We start from the raw sequence: 25,742 nt of genomic DNA, 5'->3' as shown, positions 1-25,742 counted from the left end.
TCCATAACCGGGGACACGGCTAACCATGATTAGTTTGTACACTCTGCAGAGGTTTGCGCACTTTTCCCCACAAGACTCGAATACATCCATGGTCGGAGAATCGAGACACAGTCTTTCTGAAACAATAACTCTTTACTCTGGGTGGACAGTTACACCTACTTTCCCCTACATCTGCTAGCCCACCACTGAAAGAGGTCTTGCAACTTACTCAACTATGCTAGAGCCCATAATAGCTTGTGGCTGCACACGGAAGTTTCTAGCATGAATAATCTTATGATCCCTTTGAGCCTGGGTGGCGGTCCATAGGAGAATCACACGGTAACCCCGGGATTTCCAAAAATACAGGCAACACTGGGTTCCCCAGGTGCCTCAATCCACCCAGATGTGTATTAAAGTAGCCACCTTAAGTTAACCATTAATAACAATACTCACATCTGTCATGGATACACTCACCCAATCCACGTCTACAAGCATAGCATAGCAATATAAGTAACGTAGAAGTAAGTCCCAAAGGTTTGATAATAAACAGGACAATAGGTACTACCTCATCTACTTCCCAAAACCCACATGTTAATCAGATCCTAACCATGCAATTGTTTGAGGGTTGATCTAATGCAATAAAACTGGATAGTAAAGAGGTATGATCAAAGTGTTCATTGCCTTGCTGATGATCCGTGAAACCTAGAGACTCGTAGTAGCACGCTTCGAACTCCGGGTACTCTATCGCAAACAAACAAGCACACAATAAGCACTCAACTAGAAGCACGGGTAAAACTCAAATAAAAGATCTAACCAGAAAGTTCAACTTAAGAACTCCGGTTTGCAAAGAGAATCAAAACAAACGAAGCAACGAAACTCAAACTACGAAAGAAACAAGCTTCATTTACTAATCTGGACTTAAGTCAAATTTTACAGTAGAAAAATATTGTTTAAGTTGGTTAAACAGAAAGGGGGCTTCGAGACGAAACTCTAGGCGCTTGAATCGCCTGATTCCGATAAACGAGCGAAAAGAAAAACTAAAACGAAAATCAGGGCAGAAATCGCGATCGAAAATAATCGCGTATCCCTGGAAAATGAAAAACTGACAAACAGGCTAACGAACGAACGTTCGCTGTCTGCGGCTAATGAGTTAAAAACTTTCGTTAAAACAAATGCACAGACGAACATCTGCTATTTAGGTAAACCAAGAAAACCGAACCGATCTAATCTAAAAAAACAAACTTAAGTTTCTAAAAAAACAAGCAGTTTTCAAAAAAAAAACAAATTGGCGGCGGTTGCTACCTCTGGCGAGGCGGGGCGGCGGCGGCAGGGTCTTGCGGCAGCGGCGGGGATCCGAGGCGGCGGTGACGGGGCTCCGGGGTGGCGACGGCTTGCGGGCGGCGGCATGGGGCGGTGGCGGCGGCGGCAATGGTGGGGTGGTGGTGAAAGGCGGCGGGGTGGGGTATTTAAAGGGGGGGGTCTGGTGGCTTGGGGAAGGGGGCGAGGAGGAGGAGTCCTCCCCAGACTCGGCGGCGGTGGCGTGCTCCGGCCAGACTCCGGTCGGAGTCGGTCGGGTGGGGGCGGGGCGCTGGCGAGGCCGACCTGGCTCGGCTGTGCCGCTAGCCCAGTCAGCTCGGCACGCAACAATTTTTTTTAAATACGTTTCCGCCGAAAACAAATCCTAGAAAAATAAATAAAAATCTAAAAATGCCAAAACAAAATTTCACCGTATAAATAAAATATTTAGAACAAGATGAACATTTTCTTGGCCTAAAAATGCAATTTTGAAAACGTGCAATTTTTCCTAAATCAAATAAAATTTAAATAAAATCCAAATAAAAACATTTATTTGATTTTAATATTTTTCGTCTAATATTTCCTTTATTTTGGAGAAGTCATATTATCTCTTCTCATATATTTTTATTTTCGAAATATTAGAGAAGAAAAATAAGTAAAACCAAATGATCCTCTTTTCAAAATTTGAGAAAACTCAAATAGGAAAATAATGAAATCTCCAACTCTCTCCGTGGGTCCTTGAGTTGCTTAGAATTTCTAGGATCTACCAAAATGCAATAAAAATATGACATGCAATGATGATCTAAGGTATAACATTCCAAATTGAAAATTTGGGATGTTACAGAGCGGGAAGCCCAAACAATCCAAAGCTTGCACATATCCGATCATCTTGATCACATGCGGGCTCAGTGGATCACCTTCCTTCAGCTTGCAATCCATCAAGGATCGCCAGACGTTGAAGCTTTCGGTCCAAGCCTGTGTCTGAAACATGCTCTTGAGACTCTCGATCATATCGTAAGCATCAACATTTTTGAAATGCTGTTGCAAATCGGGCTCCATACAAGCCAGCATCAGACAGCTGATCTCCGTTGATTCATCAACGAGTTTCTGGTAGGCATTCTTAGTTGTGGCATTAGCATTATCGGCAGGTTCCTCTGGAAGTGGATCCTCTAGAACATGTTCCTTTTTATCATGCTTGAGAACAATTCTCAGATTTCTATACCAGGTGGTAAAGTTTGTTCCATTCAGTTTATCCTTTTCCAGAATTGATTTCAATGCAAAGTTTGGTTGAGCAGGTGGTGCCACTGGTCTACAACAAAAAATATGCAATCACTAAGCAATGTGTTTATGTAGAGTAATTCAAGCCTAAACAGAAATACTCCAACTGAAGTCAGCATCCCTCCGCAAACTCTCAATGATTCAGGATCCGACTAGCGCATGCGACTAGTGAGCTTTAGCATCACTGCTAGCCAACATACCTATACAGTAAGCAACTCCTTGCTAATCATATCTCTATATGACTCCTGTCGGTCGGGAAGGTATCTCATACCCCGGCTCCCAACCTTCTTTGCCACAAGGCCCAAAACCGTTTTGATAGCCTTGTCAAGTTAATCTGACGCAGTTGTCCGTGTCCGACACGAACCCTTCAATTCAAGGACACCCAACAACACCCCAATTTTATGAGCCCACTACTAGACGTACTTGACGTGCGAGGGTGCAACATTGGGGATGGCAATTCGCTTGATATTCATGAGGGGTCATTCTACCATTCTAACATGCATAGATACAAAGAAGCATAACAATCATAAATAAACACATATTGTGAAATAGTATGGCTCCTTCATGGACGTTCTTCCAGATCGGCTCCGACTCCGATGACCATCTACGAACTCCATCTTGTTTGTCACGTCGGGACGCTAAGCCACCAACCTGATCTCTATTATCCAACTACTACAACTAGTAATGAATTTTACATAGAGTCACAAGTCGACACGCAGGTCGTTATACAATATAATGACAGCACTTTGGCTCCTGCCGGCTAACAAACATGACACGCAGGCCACGTATAAATTACACACATGCATCACATACACATGAGCCATACTATTCACATCAAACCTGCAAACAAAGTTATGCATAGAATCATATTCTACCGGTTTGTGTGTCGGGTATGAAATACACGGCGCTACGCACACAGTGCCCGACGTTTTCGGAAATCACAGATCACATCTGAACTCCAATCGCACCAAATTTTCTGATCTGACCGATCTTATCGACCATCGCGAGTCCGATTCGGGTTTATGTTTCACTGTTAACCCCGATGGTGGATACCGACCTGTAGGGGTAGGTTGTGTCACGACCTCATCGACTCCGATCATCAGAAAACATAGTCTCTTCAATCCCCATGTCCAATTGATCTCATCAACCATGCACATAGCCGATCTCATCAAGGACAACAAATCTCATATGCTGCCTCCACATATCTAATATGCATACAATCTAAATCCAAATCCTATAGCAGAGGCTCTGATACCACTGTTGGGTTCTATGGTAGGGTGCGTCGACTGCAAATTAAAATTTTCCTACGCGCAGAACAACAGGAACATGCTATGGAAGATGGATCATAGTTCATTGCCACTAGACTCGCAGTGCTGTGCAGCAGAAGAAGAGTTGGGGCAGCGCATCCGCGTGGATCGTTTCTACCTCGTCCGATCTCCCACGAACAGCCGGTCGTCCGATCCCACGTACAAGTTCACCGGAGCGGCGCAAGTGCACCGCCTCTAACGGTATTCACGCGTGCGGGAGGAACATCGTGCGGCGGACTGCTAGGTCTGATCACACAGTCGGCGGCGAGTGGAGGTGGCTATTCGCAACACATGCAAACCCTAGTGACGGCGCCGAAGCGATCAATCACATGAGTGTGCCGCACCTCCACTTTATATAGGTGTCCGTCGCGGGCTCAATACTTGGGCCTCGCATGGACCCTAAAGCCCACATGTCTACTCGGCCACAGTCCGAATACAGCTCGAATCACATCCGACCAGTGTCCTCAGATCTGACATGTAGGTTCCTTCCCTTAAGTGCGCGATCCCTTAGGTTCAAGTCAGCTTGGTTGCAGTTCGGATCACCTCCGACCTACACGGTTGGTAGAGGCCTCTAGTAAGGCGTGCCAACCACCAAGCAGACTATGAAGCTGGTTAGGCGAACCTGTACAACGTGTCACACTTCTATTCCCTTTGCCTCACGACATTTGTTGTCGGGCTCAAGGCGAGACTGTCATCCTTGTGCTAGCCTGACCTCTTTCTCGTTCCAATGATGTCGACCACTATCCGGATTATATCATAATCCTTGTTGCATGGCCATGCTTGTCCTGGTCGGATCACACGAGGGGCCCAGAGTATATCTCTCCTAATCGGAGGGGCAAATACCATCTTGCTCGACCATGTCTTGCAGCATGGGTCTGGACAAGCCTGAAACCTACTTTTGTAACTACCCAGTTACGGAGTAGAGTTTGGTTGGCCCAAAGCAGGTCTGTCACCATCCCGAGTACATGTGTTAGCTCAGGTCTTAGGACATAGAACGTATGTTGTACTAGAGACTCACAGATGACATATCTCTGCGTCTCATAGTTGGGTCTGTCTGACTCAGACCTTATCTCGACTCAGATCCTACTACGTCGAATCCGACCAGACCTTTCCAAGTCCATATTATCCGGTTAGCATCCAATGCTCCATGGCTAGTGATACCAAGCCATCGACCATGTCAGATGCTAGTCTAGTCGGCTACGCGTCCATACAGCCCTTTCGACTAGGGACCTTTTAGGACAGTCATCATACAATGCATAGTCCCACAAACAAGTCACGTACTTGCTGATACACATCATTGATAATGTTCAAGGACTATCTTTATTCATAAACACATAGGAAATATCATCATACATGATTGCCTCTAGGGCATATCTCCAACATGATCCGCCTACCGAATAAACAACCCAAATACTAAATTCACGATACCTGGTAACTAGAATTCACTACAAAAAAAAGACACATCCGTGACATTATGGCCCGAATGAAAACTTCTTATGTCATGGTTATGACACTTCTAGGATGATAATTGTGACCAAAACACGTTTCATCATAGATGTGGTGAGCTCCTACTTCTATGACAAAAAATCATGACAAAAAATGGGCTTTTTGTCCTGGGAGGGCCGGATACTCATCTGCATGACATTCTTTTGTCCGTCCATGACGTAAAAATTCATGGTAGAAGGGCAAGGAAAATTCCGGGGAGTTCTCGTTTACGGTGGGTGGTCGGGGTCGAGCGATGCAGTGTGGTTTGCGTGTTTCTCTCGTACGCGTGTGTGTGCGAGACGCTCGCTAACTGAACCCGAGCGAGGCATTCGCTTACTGAACTCGAGCGATCCCACTACGTATTGAAGCCGATCGATCCCTTTGCTGCTAACTGAACCCGACTGATTCCTTCACTGCTAACTAAACCTGAGCGATTCCTTCGCTGGTGCTACTAACTGAACCCGAGCGATCGATCATTGTTGCTGCTTCCTACTGAAGCCGATCGAGACCCCATGAGAGACGTAGCCAGTCGTTGTTGTGTTGCCTCTCGATGAACAATGGTCATTGCTACCACGCGCGTGATACATAGAACGAGTCAAGACATGGTGAGTCTAGTCGGTTGGTTGGCTGTTGATGAATAGTTCTCAGTGGGGGTTGGATGAACAGGACCCCAACTGTGCAGCTGATTGCCGCTGGATGAACAGGACCTCGTGGAGGCCGCCATGCACCTCAGCCAGTTGGGGGTGAATGAACACGACACTGTGGAGGCTGAATGAATAGTAGCCGGTGGAGGCTGGAGGAAGTCGACGGTGGATGAACAGTAGCCTGTGGAGGCTAGAGCTAGGCAGTAGATGGTGGATGAACAGTAGCCCGTGGAGTCCTGTTTTGTGGTATGCCACACCAACCCCAATGAACAGGACCCCATTTCATTCTTAGGCGCTCGAACAGAAGTCTGTTTCCTCTGTTTTGTAGTATGCCACACCCCTCTCGATGGATAGGACCCCGTTTCGACCGTAGGCGGTTAGAGACAAGTCTGTTTCCTCCGTTTTGCAGTACACCAGACCCCTCTCTATGAACAGGATCCCGTTTCGACCATAACTGGTCCAACAAAAGGTTGTTTCCTCCATTCTGTGGTACGCCAGACCCCGTTTCGGCTGTTCCATCCAAGCCGGTTGGCTCCCTTTAAATAGGACGCATTCTGACCCAGTCGGGTGCCTCCTAATGAACACGACGTTGTTTCTCCATTTGGGCCGAGCTGGTTGGCTGCCGATGAACAGGACGTCGTCGTTGTATGCATTCGAGACCACACCCATATGTACGTACATGGCTGCCTATTTTGCAGCGTGGCTATCATATGTGTACACGATTTAGATGGGACTACGTGAACTGCTACCACTCCTTACTCGGCCATGGTTCATCATGGTAGATAGACCGATCGACCGGTATGTACATACACGTCTACGACCAGACAGACAATGGTAATAGACTTTTTCTCCTACTTTCATTTCCCTCGGTTCGTACATGGCAAGATTGAGATTCGAGTTCATAAAATTGATGCAATCTCTGATGAAAAGATTTTCGATGCACAATGGATGAAGATAAAATTCGTGACTACAATGCTCCTCCACTTCCTAAGCACTTAACATTCGACAATCAGACCCTATATCATATTCTACTTATACCCTTTGTCCGCTGGCTCGGATGAAAACATACAACATTATATCTAATGTTCTTCACAACACCATGCATGCCATCTCCCAAGGTTTTATCTTCGATGTCGAAGACATATTCCTACGCATACTGATGGATTCAGCTCAGTGCCCGAAAACTATCAAGGTATTTGCGCCCTGGATTCAAAAGGTGGTTGACTATGCAATGAAGGCCGAATATCTAGCAAAAGTCAGTCACAAAAGCTTCATTCCTCCAGTCCGTGATACATCAAAAATCATGGAAGATTTTTCTTCGGGGAAAGCTCCAGTGTCTAGCCCTCCTGATTATCGTCACACTTTCAATAGACCAAGGCTACCTCGGCGTGATCGTCAACCAAACACTCAACCTCCTTCACATCTTGAAGTAAGCTTGTGCACTCAACAGCTACTGCTGAAGCATATGGTTGAGGATCGCCAAGTGAAAGAGCATCTGGCTGCCGAACTTAATGCAACCAACAACCGAACAAAAGTTGGGCACATGATCACAGCAGAAAACAAGAAACATTTATGGAAATTACTTCTGAAGTTCTTTTCCAAGAAGCAATTGAGCAACTCTCATCTCAAAGAACTCTATGAATATATTGATCAAGGGTTTTTAGCTGAAGATTTTCAATATCGGATCACTCCGCCTCTGCCAGCTCATGAACCAACAACCGATTTACTTCGGATTCAGCTGCACAAATTGATCGACGAATCAGAAGCAACCTCTCCCACTAAGAAACCTACTGAAGGAAATATTCTATCTCACAAGACTCAACAGGATGATCCCACTATGCCTTCATCTTCTCAGCCCCAAGCCAGTATTGAAGGATCTGCTGCTACTGACGATGAAGAACTACCAGCCACCTCCGAATCAGAAACGTCTTCAGGCAGTTCTTCAAGCGATGCCTTAGAGTGAATCAAGTTCACTTCTTTTCGCACTCATGTTATTCGTCACCTTTTGACACTAATTGACAAAAGGGGGGAGAATTACATCGAGAGTGTCGGTAGATTTGCTCTGCTGGATTTGGTCTCTGTGTTTATTTGCTTTGGTTTATGGGACTTTTGCACTATATGCTTCAAAGATTATTTATGCCACTTCATGTTCTCTGTTGTAAAAACTTATGTTATGGGCTATAATATTAATAACCCCGCCTGCTGCACTATATTCTCTCGAAGTATTTGTTTTGTAGATGAATTATTGTCAGAAGTCATGATTGCATTATAATTATGGCCCTCGGGTCTACTTTAATCATATTAAAAAACCTAAATCTTTGCTGTAATTTTCTTTCTTTTATTTTGTTTTACAATTTATCTATCTACGACTACAAGATTTTATCCTTGCAAATAACGAGTTCAAGGGGATGGACGACCCTCTTGCCCATGAAGGGTGCAAGTATTTGCTTTTGTGATGAGGACATGACTACCTTGGATATGACCAAAAATATTGCATACATGCATATTTGTCAGGTGATTTCTAGTGCAAACTATTCAATAATCTATTTATGTTATCCAAGACAAAAATACTTCACACACTTTTGTGTTTTGTCTAATTGCAGGTGTATGGGACATTTGTACAATCCACATATGAAGATAAGGAAGAAAGAGATGTTTATTTGTTGTTCAAAAAGTTCTCTCACGTCACTTTTGGCCCAAGAGAAGATAGAGTCCAAGTCTCTCACGTTCTGGATTCAGATTCTGACTGCACAGACATACCTGACTCAAAACGCCAACAACTTTTTCATACGGACTCTGAATTGGGTGATTCTTTTTTTGTGGAAACTAGATTTCATGCACTTTCCAACACAATTGGATTCACCTTCAAATTCGTCCGGAGCATTGACTTATGGATGAAACAATCTGATGCTGCAGCAGAATCCGAGTCAAACTACAGGTCCAAAGGTGTTACGTCACCTCCACTTGGGCCCATGAGCCTTGTACGACCTAGGGTTGGTTTTAGGCTGCCTTGGGACGTTCTCCCACCTCCTTGGCCGCCACCCCTTGCTCCTATATAAGTAGATCCATCTAGTAGCTTTTTCCTTGGGATTTGTTTAGTTAAAAGTTAGCCATTGCAACTTCGTGTACTTCATTTGTGTCCAACGACCAGACCAAGACCGCTTACGGATCCCCGCCTTTATCAATACTTCATATATGCTCACAGTATTCAGATTGCTTTTATCATATTCTTGCTTGTTCTTTGATTGCTTGCAGGAATAGACCTTCGTGGTCAGGTTGATTGTGCTCCGGCGTGGTCAATAACCTCTCGGAGTTGGTTTAGCGATTGCTAAGGCGCAACGCCGTGCACGTTTGTAGTCGGATCGTCAAAGTCATCTTCACCAAATCGGTAGTTATCATCTCATCGAAAGATCGGGACACCCCGCCTCTATCAAGTGGTATCAGTTTTCAGGTTGCTCGGTGAGAATTTCCAGTTTTTTCTAGATTAGATTTATTTTCTTACCTATTGTCCAAGAAAAATCCACAAAACAAAAGTTAGATCTATTCATCCTTTGTCCTAGCCAGACTGAGCCTTTGCAATTTTCTTTTCATTGTTTGCATTATTGAATTATCGGTTGCATCGCCATGTCGAGTTGCTGGTCTTAGTGTCTAATTCCTTTAGAGTTTCGAGTTTTGTTCACATTAGTCACGCCGCCGCTGCATCATTATCCCATTCGCTGTCCACCATCCCATCCACCAATTTACACCACGTGCTACACACTGTTCATTGTCATAACCATAGTTGAGGTCACTCACATCTTCGTCTGATCCAATCTGCATCTTATATAGTTTGTTTTGGAAAGAGGGAGAAAAAGAAGATAGAGAAAAAACGAGAGAGAAAAAAGGAAAGAAAAAAAAGAAAAAGAGAGAGAAGAAAAAGAGAGAGAAGAAAAAAAAGCGTGAGAAAAAAAGAGAAAAAAATCGGATCTATCTAGAATTAATCTCGTACCTGAATTCGGATTGGAATGTGTTTTGCGCACTGTTCAGTAAAACAGGTGTATCTTCCTCATACGAAGTCCGTTTTGGCTCCATGAGTACTCAAATTGAAGCTAGCGACGAGCCACATCTAAATAGTTGCAGAAGCAAGTTCAATATTTTACACCTCAAAATCGGCTTCTAAATAGGTCTTTTTGCCCTCCGAAGTTCGTGAACACAGCTTGTTCCAATTTTTCAGGCCAGTTTTAGAATTCTTTGACTCCTCATATCAACTCGGAATTGAGTGATTGTTTTTGCATTGGAAAGCTTGAGTTAGTAGCATTCTTTGAAAGAATTTATCAGAAAATTGGCTCAAACTTTTCAAGAGGAAAAGTTGGAGAGAGAGTTGTTGTATATCCTGCTTGGCAGATGTTTTTCATCATTATCTGCACTGCCGTTGTGATCTTCACTTATATCTTGCTGTCAAGAGCTACTTATTATCCTTCATTGATGCTAGTTGTGCTAGGCCGTGACCTCATTAGTGTTCTAGGCTCGCGTCTCTAGTCCGGTCTAGCCTAGGACCAGCACAACACCGTCGTTGAGCGTTTATTCAACATTGCATCTTTGAATTGATTATTGCTAATATTTTTGCTACCATATATAGCCAACCCCGCTCCACATATTTCTACACCGTGTATACGTACGTTCCCTTGCAATCGCTTTACACAATCTTCAGAGTTACTTGACACCGCTGGTTGCCTGTCACCACCTGCCGCATGGTAAGAACTTGTAAGATATTGATATTTGCTTTACTGTGAGCACTTTACAACCACATCCTAGTAGTGCATAGGAACATTATTCTCAAATTTTGTTTCTTGTTTCTACTAATCATGACAGGTTCTGGAGATAGAAGTTCTTGGACAACAGACACATTTTCACCATCACGAGAGTTGGGAAAACACACACAAGCACATGGTCAGGTTATCTCTTTACCGTTATTTGAGGGTAGATTTAATCTTGCTATTTATCTAGCTTGGGAGCTTGAAGTAGAACAAGTTTTTCGTCACCGTGACTTTTCTGAACTTGAGAAAGTACGAGCTGCCACTAGAGCATTTACTGGTTTTGCTTCTGTTTGGTGGAGTGTGCATTGTAAGAAAAACATTGATAACCAACCCACAACTTGGAAACATTTGAAAGATGTAATGAGACAACAATTTTTCCCTCCTTACTATCGTCGTGAATTGCTTCGCAAATTTGAACAATTTAAACAAGGCAACAACACTGTTCATGCTTACTACCAAGAGTTCAAATCTTATATGCATCATTGTGACATAGAAGAATCTGAGGATGATACAATGAATAGATTTTTTGGTGGTTTGAACCATGATATTCAGGCAAGATTTCAGTATATTCCTCGTTGCATTACTGGTATGTATGTTCGTGCTTGTACCTTTGAGAGACAGTTACAGGAGGATGCATTGGGTGACTACAACAACTACTATTCCAGTTCATGCTCACCACCGCCGGTTGGTTCCTCCACCGTTGCACCTACTAGAGCAGCCCCACCTCGGATTGTGAGCGCGACATCATCTCAAGAGTATGGTGCATTGTCTATGTCTGTAACTACATCAGCTACGTCTTTGCGACAAGGTAACAGTAAAGGTATTGATGATATAACTTCACATGAGAATGATGCATCCCTACTTAACTTGAATGCATCATGTGTTGAGTTACCTGGTGATTTGAGCACAACACCTATTTTAGAGAATCTTGATACTGTCATGAATGTGTCATGTGATCAAACAACTGAAATACCAACAATTTTGAGTGCACCCATTGAATTAACTGTTGATGCAAAAGAATCAATGTTTAATCATTTTGATATGACCTCTAATCTTGGTGATGATTCTGTGTTAAATGACTTATTGCATGTTTGCTTATTTAAGCATGTTGTAGCATGTAAATTTGATGCAAGTAAGGTTTATTCACCAATGTTGGGATGGTTTAATGATGAACATTGTCAATCTTTTGAAATGAATAAGAGCTTCACTTATATGTGCAAACTGAGTTGCAATATTTTCATGCCTTCTACTTCTTGTGCTAATTTTTTGGCTTTAGATTTTATGAACTATGCAAGTTACTCATCTATTCATGTGTCATATATGCAAAAATCAATGGAAGTAAAAATGGATGACATATACATATACAACATGTACACCTTGTCCCTTTTGTTAGCCACATTTCAGATTAAGCAACGCCGAGGACGGCTTTATTTTCAAGAAGGGGAGGATGATGAGGACATGACTACCTTGGATATGACCAAAAATATTGCATACATGCATATTTATCAGGTGATTTCTAGTGCAAACTATTCAATAATCTATTTATGTTATCCAGAACAAAAATACTTCACACACTTTTGTGTTTTGTCTAATTGTAGGTGTATGGGACATTTGTACAATCCACATATGAAGATAAGGAAGAAAGAGATGTTTATTTGCTGTTCAAAAAGTTCTCTCACGTCACTTTTGGCCCAAGAGAAGATAGAGTCCAAGTCTCTCACGTTCTGGATTCAGATTCGGACTGCACAGACATACCTGACTCAAAACGCCAATAACTTTTTCATACGGACTCCAAATTGGGTGATTCTTTTTTTGTGGAAACTAGATTTCGTGCACTTTCCAACACAATTGGATTCACCTTCAAATTCGTCCGGAGCGTTGACTTATGGATGAAACAATCTGACGCTGCAGCAGAATCCGAGTCAAACTACAGGTCCAAAGGTGTTACGTCACCTTCACTTGGGCCCATGAGCCTTGTATGACCTAGGGTTGGTTTTAGGCTGCCTTGGGACGTTCTCCCACCTCCTTGGCCGCCACCCCTTGCTCCTATATAAGTAGATCCATCTAGTAGCTTTTTCCTTGGGATTTGTTTAGTTAAAAGTTAGCCATTGCAACTTCGTGTACTTCATTTGTGTCCAATGACCAGACCAAGACCGCTTACGGATCCTCGCCTTTATAAATACTTCATATATACTCATAATATTTAGATTGCTTTTATCATATTCTTGCTTGTTCTTTGATTGCTTGCAGGAATAGACCTTCGTGGTCAGGTTGATTGTGCTCCGGCGTGGTCAATAACCTCTCGGAGTTGGTTTAGCGATTGCTCAGGCGCAACACCGTGCACGTCTGTAGTCGGATCGTCAAAGTCATCTTCACCAAATCGATAGTTATCATCTCATCGAAAGATCGAGACACCCCGCCTCTATCATTTTGTGTGTGCAGATATTGTTCATGAGGCTTTGCGTGATTCTCGTACTGGTTCGATAAACCTTGGTTCTCACTAAGGGAAATTCTTATCTCTACTGTAAAAAATCTCCCCTCTTCTTCGGGGAAAATCCCAACGCAGCTCACAAGTAGCAGCACACACACCTAAGGAAGTTCTCTAGATCGATGGATTTGCATGGCTTTCCTTGTTTATATCTTGTGCATGCTCTAACCATGTTGTCATCAATACACCAAAATGGGGGGAGAATAAAGCATGTAAATCTCTAAATTGTATTTCAGTGTGATAACAATGTGGTTAGTGGAACTAATGAAGGTTTCTAAGATTTATCTTAGGTTACTAGCTCCAAGGATGTTTATGATGTAGATGGTTTACCCCCCCCCCCCCCCCCCCACACACACACTTCAAAAAGATCATGGTTTTCCGGTGACCCAAAGGTTTTACTTTGGTTTGATTTGTGTCATAGGGAAACCGCACTACTGAGGGGTCAAGGTGAGAGAATGGCGGTGTGGGAACACCCAATACTCAGACACTAGCCTTCCTACACCTATCACCGAGAAAGTTCCTTGCATCCATCCACTTTATGTTCTCTCTGTGTGCCTAAGGGGTGTGTGCACCAAAAAAATTATGGTCGCCTCATGTGCACGGGGTCTTAGACCCCATGCGCATGAGTCTAGTGGACAGCTCTCTAGACACCCCGTGTGGACGGGGTCCTAGACCCTCGTGTGCACGGGGTAGCGCATAACCCTCTGCAGCTCGTGCGCACAGGGTGGTGTTTTTGCCTCTGGACACCCCATGCACATGGGCTAACTTGGCCCGTATGTAGTGAGTCCAACGGCTGGATCGGTCACCTAAGGGGCACTAGTCTTCTCCTACCTCCAACCCTAATCCATTTGCCTTGTTGAGCAACCACCATTTTCAACGTCTGTTTTTCTCATATCTCTCAAGCCCTCCATCCAAACTTGTTGATACTTTGGGGATTGAGTGAGCAAGGCCTGATCTACACTTTGTCCAAACCAATTCACGTTCAAGTAAGATTTCTTCACCAACAACTTGTTACTCTTTGAGCTTGGTCTCCTTGGCATTTAGGGGTTCCTACAGAAGCTTCCTTGCTTGTGCGTGCTTCAGAGACGTATGGAAAGGTGTGGTGTGGTCGCCTTCAAGACCAACCCCCAAGTCATTCGAGGCTCATCCATTAGCGGTGACTCGAGGAGAACACGATGAGTTACTTGGTGGTGTTCTAGAGCCATGGCACCGGCACCAATCCAACAAACATTAGCACTTCCTGAAGAAAGTGTGAACTTGGGATAAAATCCGCGTCCCCAGCTCACTTGTGGTTAATCCTTTCCTGCACTTTACTTTGTCTTGTATGCTTGTGGGCTTGTTAATTATATTGTTGCCTAGCTTACATTTCTTTGACCGTGCTTGCTATATAGGTTGTGATCATCTAGTTGCATGTCTAGAGAACCTACTTTATTTGCAAATCCCTAAAAATGTGATTAATCTTAAAATTTGTAGTACCCTATTCACCCCCCTCTAGTCGACCGCATCGATCATTTCACCCATAAACAAACGAAAGGTCCGCCAACTAAAATCATTACCCACATTCAACACGTGCACATCAATAAAGCTTGCACATTTATTAAGAACTATGACCTGCAGGGATTCGTACCAAAAGAGTGTCAAGCCCCTCTATGACCATCACTGCAAACGCCACAAAATCCTTCCAAACCGAGCCTCCACTTCTATTTCTCCATCTTCACTAAACTTTGTCTTGTCTCACAAAGGAAAACAAAAGACTGGGGATATTGGCTTTTGAGAGGGCTAAAACCTCGAGAACCCCCCCCCCCCCCCCCACACACACACACACAAAAGTTCCAAAAAAAGGGAGACTCATTGTCCCAGTGATAGCCTCGAGGGAGCCCGCATATCTAGCTTCACCGTCACCACCACTCTTGTTTGTCGCTTGCTGCTCGAACCTGCTCGAACGATAACTAGGGGATTCGTGCTCAGTAAGATCCTCCCCCTTCCCCTCTGTGATTGCCAACACACCGGGTGGGGCTTCGGCCAGGTCAAGACTACATTTACAGGCACTTTGTTCCGTTCTTGTCCAAGTTCATGTTTTCGCCCAGGAGTTTCTTAGGGCTAGAGGTTGTATCAACGATTTCTGGATCAATCTCCTCCTGACCCCGACCATTACCTTTCCCCGCAGGAACGACGCGAGCCCCATCACTTAGAATTCCATGGCTTACAGAAGGGGCCTTTGTTGCCCCATGGGCTCACTCTCCATTCTTATTTTTGAAAAAAAAGACTCTTCTTTCTTCTTCTTTAAAAAAGGGGCACCTTCAGAAGAGACTTTTTCTGCGAAAAATGCCTAGGAGACTTGGTCCCTTCTGTTGCGTATACGTGTCACAATTGTCTGATATTATTTTTGGGGACAATTATTGTGCTGCTTACGCACGGACGGTAGTCGAACAAGGCACATCCATTTTAATTTACTTGTTCTGTCCTTGCTCTCAACCCAAGCTTCTCTGACCGCCTGATTCCGCAGCTACGAAACTCCAATTTCCTTCTCCGCTCGACGACATCGACATCACACAAGTAGGAGTACGTAACGTTTCTTGGCTGCCGCTATACTTGTTGCCCAGCAGAAAATGAGCCGACTCCCCCCGTTTCCCAGCACGTAAATCATCGCGTACGCGGCGGACAAGGCAGCGTTTTCGGCGTGACCCGAACAAACCTCTCCTTCTGGTTGCAACGGCCTCTGCCGCCCTCCGCTACGTCCGTCTACTCGTCTACTACTCCCGCCCGGAGCCCCGGACGGACTACTCTTGCTACCGCCCAACCGTATCAATTCGGAAGTGCTGTGCACACGATCCGTGCATGCACGATCCACACACGACATGATTTGGGCCACAGAGATTTACGAAACAAGACAACCCAAGGGTGTAGATGTGTTGTCGTGCGCAGATCGTGTATGAATTTATCGTGTGTGTAGCAGTGCTCGTATCAATTTGACGCGTGAGACGCCGTGATTTGTAGTTTGGCACATCAATTGAAAGCCTTGCCTGGCCGCAACGGGTAGGGGGATAGGGTGGGGTGGTCGGCCCGTTGCCAGGCACACATGGTGCGTGAGGCCAAACGTAGTCTGTGCAGCCTCTGACCCGTTGCCGTGTGAGCAAGTCACGCCACACACACACACACACACACACACACACACACACAATGACACAAACTTAAAGAGAGTGGTGAGGTGTGTCCTTGTGTCACTGGGTGGTGGGGTAGAAACCTGAAAGGGTGCCGTGTGAATCCCACACTGTGGCGCTTATAAAAAACCAAGGAGAGGCGCAGTAGCAGGAGCGAGCCTGGACTCGGTACCATCTTCCTTGTGATTGGCCATTGGGGTGGCCGGGTGGGAAGCAAGGAAGGAAGGAAGGAAGGAAGGAGGCGACCACAGGCAGTCATGGCGACCAGGCCGGGGCCTTTGACTGAATGGCCATGGCAGAGGATGGGCAACTTCAAGGTACGCTCGCAGGCGATGTCTACCTCCGTTCTTTGCTCTGTTGCTCGAGTCGAGATGCGTAGGAAGAGGCTTCTCTAGTCTAGAGCAAGAAACTAGGTTTTTTTTTAAACAAGAAACGAGGTTGGTTGAACTCATACATCAACCAGTATTTCCAAAGCAAATGTTTTCTGTTGCCACTCCTGGCAGACTTGCTTGGATATTCTTGTGTGGCACCCGCAATAGTTGTTGCATGGTTCTGCTCTTGCTAGATTTAGCAACACGAGCAATGGAAAATTTTCCTTTCATCCTCTACCCATCCCACCCCCACTCCTGTTTTGCATTATACTGCCTCAAAATCAAATTGCGCCTGCTGTTACAAGGGAGGTCAGTTCTTTCATTCTGAGGGGGGAAATGAGAAAATATAGTTCTTTTCCCTGCTTAATCCATCTCAGATTTGAGGACACCAGACAGACATTTTAGTTAAAACGAGTCTGGCGAACAATTAGAAGAAACAGTCCCAACCCCAGACTGGAATTCTGACAAGCACCAAATTCTGCAAGAACTCCACCAGCAAGCAAGCACGAAATAATTGCTCGTTGTACGTACTGAAAATAATTATAGGAAAAAAAATACCCCAGTACTATACCCAGGGTCAGTCAGTCCTGGGCATGAGACAGTGCATTTACTTTCCTCGAAGAGGAGGAGATTCTCGACCTGGTACCCGTTCGGTGTTGCTTCTTGTTGTCTCGTGGAATTCATTAGTACTCCTATAGTAGTATAATTAATTAACGTGGCCAAATGTTGTTATGTGGTGGCGCAGTACCTGGTGATGGCGCCGGTGGTCGTCCACGGCGCGTACCGGGTGATGAACAAGGGGTGGGGCGACATCGACCTGGCCTACTCGCTGATCCTGCCGTCCCTGGCGCTGCGGATGATCCACAACCAGATCTGGATCAGCCTGTCCCGCTACCAGACCGCGCGCAGCAAGCACCGCATCGTCGACCGCGGCATCGAGTTCGACCAGGTGGACCGCGAGCGCGGGTGGGACGACCAGATCGTCTTCAACGGGCTGCTCTTCTACGTGGGGTACCTGGCGATGCCGAGCGTGCGGAGGTTCCCGCTGTGGCGGACGGACGGGGCGGTGGCGACGGCGCTGCTGCACGCGGGGCCCGTGGAGTTCCTCTACTACTGGTTCCACCGCGCGCTGCACCACCACTTCCTCTACTCGCGCTACCACTCCCACCACCACGCCTCCATCGTCACCGAGCCCATCACCTGTAAGCCCAATTCTCTCTCTCTATATATATATCTAATTACCTGTATGAGTTTATATATACGTATATATATATATTGCTGCTCAGGTCTTTTAGTTACATATAATAGTACACTTGCTACGTTCATCGTGTGGCGTTGCTTGGACCAATAATTTAACTAGCCCGTCGAGTACCAGGCTGGTCATAGTGGGGAGTAACTTAGACTAGTAACATGTATATGTTACTAGGCTATGTTACTACATCTATAGTGGATAGTAACATATATGTAATGTCATGCATCACTTCATTTATTACTTCATAGACTCATTTAGCATTGGGAACCGCTAGGTGATGGTAACATATTATGTTACTCTATTTGTCTCTCTCCTCATTAACTACTTGACACATCATCACTTTTGCTTATGTGGCCTCTATGTTACTACTTATGTTACTCCCATTATGAGGCTGGTCATAATGGGAGTAACATAAGTAGTAACATAGAGGCCACATAAGCAAAAGTGATGATGTGTCAAGTAGTTAATGAGGAGAGAGACAAATAGAGTAACATAATATGTTACCATCACATAGCGGTTTCCAATGCATAATGAGTCTACAAAGTAATAAATGAAGGCAACTATGTTACCACACCTATGACACTACCCACTATGAAGGTAGTAACATAGACTAGTAACATATATATGTTACTAGTCTAAGTTACTCTCCACTATGACCAGCCTGACCAGCCCCACAGATCGTACGGGAAGAATTTACTACTACAAGAACAGTAAACATGTGACCCTGACAAAGGACCATTTATCAGTTCCATACAAGCAAACTTTACCACCCCTACTACTTACCACAAGTGTCCAGCCCTGGTTCCACAATCCACAGTAATGTCCTGCCGTGCGCCATCTATGCTCTCTCATGATTCATGAATCAGCAGCCCGTCTGGGCCCATGCGCGCCGTCTCTCTTTCAACGAAAGGGGCTGGCTTCGACTGGACCACTGGATGGGTACATGTACCGCAGCGTCTGACCTACAGTAGCACGGTACACACTGTACGCGCAGCTTTAAACCACGGCCCGGCCCACAACTGCTGCCACTGCCAGGGAACGAACATGGCATGTGACTGCCTGCAATGCGGGCGGCAGAGGCCACGCCCAATCAAACGCAGCAATTAATTTTGGCCAAAGCTTATCGACGGACCAAATGAAAGGCGGACCGAAACGTCCTCCAAAGAAAGCCAGTTGTTTTTTCGAAAAGGAGAAAGCCAGTTGTTAAGAGAAGAGAATTCAACATATAGGTTTGTGTGGTCTTCTTTTTTTGGGGAAACCAATTTTGGTCTGTTATTAACCAGTGGCCGATTCTAGATTTGGTCCCTCGACTTTCATACCAGACCTCTTAAACCCTAAACATTTGAAGTTTTGTAAATTTAGTCAGTGAGCTTAGTTAATCAGCTGGCAATGAGAATGGCCAATGATCAACAAGGTGTTTTTCACCGGCGGAGCTAGGCAGGAAACATTGGAGGGGCGAAAGGCAAATACAACAATCTCTCAGGGGGTCGATGACTATACTTTTTCTAATTAAGCACCTCCAAAAGAAAATTCTTTAGACATTTTGTGGCTGGGGGAGTGGGGGTACATGGCCCCTGCAGAATTGTGAGAGAAAATAACCTTTGAATGAAAAAATCTGAGGGGAGTTGGGGAGTGGGGGTACATTAAGTATGCAACCACTTCTGCATAGTTTTCACATTTTAACTAACTTTTAAAGAATGATTTTTTTTCATTCAGAGGTTATTTTCTCTCACAATTTTTGACTTCACCTATGTTTTTTAAAAAATCCCCGAGTTGTTTTCTATGTTTTTCCTTTTTTTGGTGTGTGTGCTTATGGGGCTTGTCACTTGGATATCAGTTCAAATTTGTTTGCTTTTGACAATTAGGGTAAAAACTGTCTATTATTGAAATCAGAGACCAAATCTTAAATGTAGAAATAGTTGAAGGGACAAAAAAGGGTTGTTTGCTCCCTATGTCTTTAGGATCGTTGGATGGTGTTAAACATGTTTTCTCCCATAGGTCATAACTTGGTCCTAAGAACGGGGCAGTTTAATCCACTGTTAATGTGTCAAAATTATCCTATTTCCATTCTATTGCTGAAGAGTTGTTTCTTTAGGGGACTTGGTTATTTTGAACGTAATGCATGATGTAGTAATCCTAATTTTTATTACAGTAAAAAGGTTGTGTGTTTTCTAACCAATAATGTAAGAGCTAAGAGGTGTGTTTGCATAATTACATCTGTTTCAACAAGCATGTAAATAATTTTCTCTTGGTTTCTAATATATCTCTGTATTGCAGCTGTCATCCATCCTTTTGGCGAACACATCGTCTATTTCACGCTCTTTGCAATCCCGATGTTGTCCACAGTTTACATGGGAAATGGCTCCGCCCTTGTATTTGTGTTGTATATCGTTTACATCGACTTCATGAACAACATGGGGCACTGTAATTTTGAGTTGGTGCCAAAATGGATGTTCCAAGTCTTTCCTCCTCTCAAGTACCTCATGTACACCCCATCGTAAGTGCAGACCTTTAACATAAATCCCACAACCTAGGCCAGGCATTAACCCAAAAAAATGACGATACTTGGAGTTCAGAGAATTTCTAAACTTCACTGAAATCAACATAACAATCTTTTGCTGGTTTCTTATGCAGGTTTCATTCTCTTCACCACACACAGTTCCGCACAAACTATTCACTGTTCATGCCATTTTATGACTACATATACAGCACTATGGACAAGGCATCTGACGAGCTGTATGAGAACTCACTGAAAGGAACAGAGGAGACACCTGACCTTGTTCATCTCACACATATGACTAACTTGCAATCGGCTTATCATCTAAGGGTTGGATTCGCCTCCATAGCATCCAAACCATCCGATAACTCGGAGTGGTATATGTGGACGCTGTGGCCCTTGGCATGGCTGTCAATGGTTGTAGCATGGATTTATGGGTCATCTGCATTCGTGGTCGAGAGAATCAAACTGAAGAAGATGAAGATGCAAACATGGGTCGTACCGAGATACAACTTCCAAGTAACCAACTCCCCTGGCCATTTATGCGTTTATCTGATGGTTGCAAGTTGCTTAACTGTTTTATTTCTTCCTGCAGTATGGTCTGACATGGGATAGAGAATCGATCAATGACTTAATTGAAAAGGCGATATTGGATGCTGATGTAAGAGGGGTTAAGGTGCTCAGTCTAGGGCTACTAAATCAGGTAACTAATCCTTACTTCAAAAACTCATATTGCCGAGGTACACAGTGTATGTGAGCATGGTGAAGACAGAAAAATCGTAAAATATCATAATAAAATTAAATAGTACAGAGAAATGTACAGTAATATGTGCTCTAATCCCTTGATACTTTCTTCATTCATCTAATAAGGGATTAGTACTTTGTATTGATAATGAGAATTGACTTGATTCTCTCTTTTTTTCCCTTTAGGCAAAACAGCTCAATGGGAATGGTGAACTATTTAGACAAAAATACCCAAAATTAGGAGTTCGAATTGTTGATGGAAGTGGCTTAGCAATTGGAGTTGTCCTAAAAAGCATCCCTTCAGATGCAAAGCAAGTTTTTCTTCATACAGGGACTTGTAAGATAGCCCGTGCCGTTGCTATGGCTTTATGTGGCAAGGGCATCCAGGTATATCTATATCTTCTTGCAACCATGTCTCTACTTTTATGGGTAAATAGTTTTGTAGAATATTTTCATGGAAACATTTTCTACCCAGGTGATCATGAATCGTAAGAAAGAGTATGACATGCTCAAGTCACAGATGCCAGAGAACAGAGCAAGCTACTTGAAGTGCTCCAGCAATGACATAACCAAGGTAAAAGTTAATGTTGATCAATGAAAAGTTTCCTGGAAAGTACTGTATTACATTGTCGAGTGTAGAACTAAATCATGGTTTAATCATATATATGTGTCCTTGAGAAGAAAGTTGTTGGCATATACCTAAAAGTAGTATCGGTGCACCATAGTATGACCAACTCCCGAACATGTTCTCAGTAACCATTTTAGTGTTGAAAACAGTTGCCCTGAATAAGTGCTATGTGATATATATTTTTCTGCAAAAAGGGATATGGTGATCAATAAAACATTGAAATTAGCCCTATCATGGAGTCACAGTCACTATGATTGTCCAGACTTGAACCATAGTGGAAATGGGCAGGAGAAAATGCTCCAGCAGATTCTTGTACTAACCATCTTGGAAGTAGCTTGTATTGATGTTTCAGTTTATGGCAGATTTGGCTAGTAGAGAGGATCGACGACAAAGAACAGAGGATGGCACCAAAAGGAACAGTGTTCGTTCCAATATCGCAGTTCCCCCTTAAGAAAGTCCGCAAGGACTGCACTTACTTGAGCACTCCGGCGATGAAGATCCCGGACACTATGCAGAACATCCACTCCTGCGAGGTAAAACCACCACCGATTCGCGACCAGCACTCGTTTTTTTGGCGGGTGACCATCACTGAATATATATATATGTGTGTGTGTGTGTGTGTGTGTTTGGTTCCTCTACAGAACTGGTTGCCGAGAAGGGTGATGAGCGCGTGGCATATCGCCGGAATACTTCATGTCCTGGAAGGGTGGAGCGAGCACGAGTGCGGTGACCACATGATGGACTCTGAGAAGGCATGGTCGGCTGCTATCAGGCACGGCTTCATCCCTCTCACCAAAGCTTGACTGGGGAAATGTTGCTAAGATGGTACTACCGAGAATTTATGCTAAAACCGCAGCCTTTTTTTCTTTTCTTTTGGGACCACGCAGGAGATCTGTTTGGTCGGACAGCTAAGTCTGTAAGATTTATCAGTGTGAACATCGAACATCAATTCAATTAACTTACTGCTTATGGATTTGAATTCCCCGCAAACAAAAAGTTTGAATTGGTAGTGTCCTTCATTTCGCCTACGGGTTTGGATGTACCGAGTAATCCTGGTGTCAAACCTAGTGCAATGTTCCACTTCGTGCAGAGTGATCCTGATTGTGAAGACTGGATTTTTATCAAAAGAGCTATATATCGGTAATAACAGCATCAAGCACCAGTGGTCTAGTGGTAGAATAGTACCCTGCCAAGGTACAGACCTGGGTTTGATTCCCGGCTGGTGCATTTGGTTGGGATTTTCTTTTTACCTTCCGAGGAAATGCCATCACTTTTACCTTAGGATAGAGAAAACCACTACAACAGTTCTGTTTTTTTAGGAAACACCAAACAAAGATACGCTTTGCAAAAGCATCGATAAGGAAGCTCGATACACGAAATATTATTATTATCATAAGCAAACTTTGCTCTTTTTTCTTGAGGGAAACACCAACATGACAAACTTTATTGATTCGCCAACATAGTTACATCATTTGCAAGCGCATCAATAAGAAAGTTCGGAGGTTCATCAACTCAATTGCATGAAACATTATTATCATAAGCAAACTTTGCTCAATTTATACTATATGGGTTTTTTAAAGAAATAACTTTGCTAAACTATGGCCTACCCCATTAGCTTCCCGGACACAATGCATTTGGTTGGAATTTTCTTTTTACCTTCCGAGGAAATGCCATCACTTTTACCTTAGGATAGAGAAAACCACTACAACAGTTCTGTTTTTTTTAGGAAACACCAAACAAAGATACGCTTTGCAAAAGCATCGATAAGGAAGCTCGATACACGAAATATTATTATTATCATAAGCAAACTTTGCTCTTTTTTTTTGAGGGAAACACCAACATGACAAACTTTATTGATTCGCCAACATAGTTACATCATTTGCAAGCGCATCAATAAGAAAGTTCGGAGGTTCATCAACTCAATTGCATGAAACATTATTATCATAAGCAAACTTTGCTCAATTTATACTATATGGTTTTTTTTAAGAAATAACTTTGCTAAACTATGGCCTACCCCATTAGCTTCCCGGACACAATGCATTTGGTTGGAATTTTCTTTTTTACCTTCCGAGGAAATGCCATCACTTTTACCTTAGGATAGAGAAAACCACCACGACAGTTCTTTTTTTAGGAAACATCAGACAAGGTACGCTTTGCAAAAGCATCGATAAGGAAGTTCGATTACACGAAACATTATTATCATAAGCAAACTTTGCTCTTTTTTTGAGGGAAACACCAACATACCAAACTTTATTGATTCGCCAATATAGTTACATCATTTGCAAGCGCATCAATAAGAAAGTTCGGAGGTTCATCAACTCAATTGCATGAAACATTATTATCATAAGCAAACTTTGCTCAATTTATACTATATGTTTTTTTAAAGAAATAACTTTGCTAAACTATGGCCTACCCCATTAGCTTCCCGGACACAATGCATTTGGTTGGAATTTTCTTTTTACCTTCCGAGGATATGCCATCGCTTTTACCTTAAGATAGAGAAAACCACCATGACAGTTCTTTTTTTAGGAAACATTAGACAAGGTACGCTTTGCAAAAGCATCGATAAGGAAGTTCGATTACACGAAACATTATTATCATAAGCAAACTTTGCTCTTTTTTTTGAGGGAAACACCAACATGCCAAACTTTATTGATTCGCCAACATAGTTACATCATTTGCAAGCGCATCAATAAGAAAGTTCGGAGGTTCATCAACTCAATTGCATGAAACATTATTATCATAAGCAAACTTTGCTCAATTTATACTATATGTTTTTTTTAAAGAAATAACTTTGCTAAACTATGGCCTACCCCATTAGCTTCCCGGACACAATGCATACCTTAGGATAGGAAACCACTACAACTTTTTTGTTAGGAAACGCCATCATGGCAAGCTTTATTGATTTGCCAATATAGTTACATCATTTCCAAGCGCGTCAATAAGGCAATTCGGAGGTTCATCGACTCAATTACATGTGGTGTTTAAAAAAACTTTGCTAATCTATGGCCTACCTTGGTAGCTTCCCGGACAGAATGCGTAAACTCCACCGATCCTATCATCCTTGTCGTGATGAAACATTACACATAATTTATGAAGCCTCGGTCTAGATCTTGTCTTGTCCAACACATGCATTGACCACTTCAACTGCATCTGATTCAATTTGTATAGAGAGAAAACCCAAATTGTTTGCGAGGAGAAGGCCATGTTTCCTCACCAATATTTCCGTTGTATGTGCGCTAGTAATATAAGGTAACAGAGAGCAAGATGCCTCAAGAAAAACTCCATGGCTATCTCTCTTAACTGCACTAGCAGATCCTTTACCTTCTTTGGCATGAAATGACACATCCATGTTAACTTTAATGACTCCATTGGTCGATTTCTTCCACTTTTTGTCCTAGTCGGTCAATCGCCCCATTCTTGGAGGTTATGACTCTCTGGTAATTAAGACAGAGCGCACACACAACCATAGCTCCCCTAGCAATAAACAGAGTCGGATCATGATGCATTTGTTGTGGCCGTAACCACTACAGGTACCAGCATGTTGCTCCAATCCCTCCCTTAAGTCCTACATGTGGCAGATTAGGCATGCAAGATTCATGCAGCCGTAGAATATGTTGAAGGATCACAGAGACCGGTATGTCTACCTGCATAACATTAGTAATAACTTGGGAGAGGCCCAACAAGCGCCACATGTCTACAACACAAGCACATCCCAACAACAAAGCAACACATCCTCGGCTCCCTGTGAGTAAATATGACATTGGCCATCATCCCCAGTATGTCTATTAACCAGAATATATTTTAGAGGTAGTA

The 25,742-nt window shown here is 43.5% G+C and overlaps 1 protein-coding gene and 1 non-coding gene across 2 annotated transcripts; both read left to right on the top strand.

Annotated features, from left to right (window-relative positions):
* Positions 1-16,556: 16,556 nt before the first annotated feature.
* On the top strand, positions 16,557-22,895 carry LOC100125734 (very-long-chain aldehyde decarbonylase GL1-4). The gene is made up of 9 exons (XM_044557286.1): positions 16,557-16,751; positions 17,551-18,007; positions 20,335-20,554; positions 20,692-21,073; positions 21,150-21,257; positions 21,485-21,685; positions 21,774-21,872; positions 22,289-22,459; positions 22,568-22,895. Exons 1-9 carry the CDS (start codon positions 16,692-16,694, stop codon positions 22,727-22,729), a joined length of 1,860 nt encoding a protein of 619 aa, XP_044413221.1. The 5' UTR covers positions 16,557-16,691; the 3' UTR covers positions 22,730-22,895.
* Positions 22,896-23,082: 187 nt separating this feature from the next.
* On the top strand, positions 23,083-23,153 carry TRNAG-GCC (transfer RNA glycine (anticodon GCC)). The gene has a single exon. It is a non-coding gene; the product is annotated as a tRNA-Gly (tRNA).
* Positions 23,154-25,742: the final 2,589 nt, after the last annotated feature.

Source organism: Triticum aestivum, chromosome 6B (assembly GCF_018294505.1).
Source record: "Triticum aestivum cultivar Chinese Spring chromosome 6B, IWGSC CS RefSeq v2.1, whole genome shotgun sequence".
Classification (NCBI taxonomy): Eukaryota; Viridiplantae; Streptophyta; class Magnoliopsida; order Poales; family Poaceae; genus Triticum; species Triticum aestivum.
Note: the sequence above shows the minus strand (reverse complement) of the source record. Positions and strands in the feature narration are given on the sequence as shown.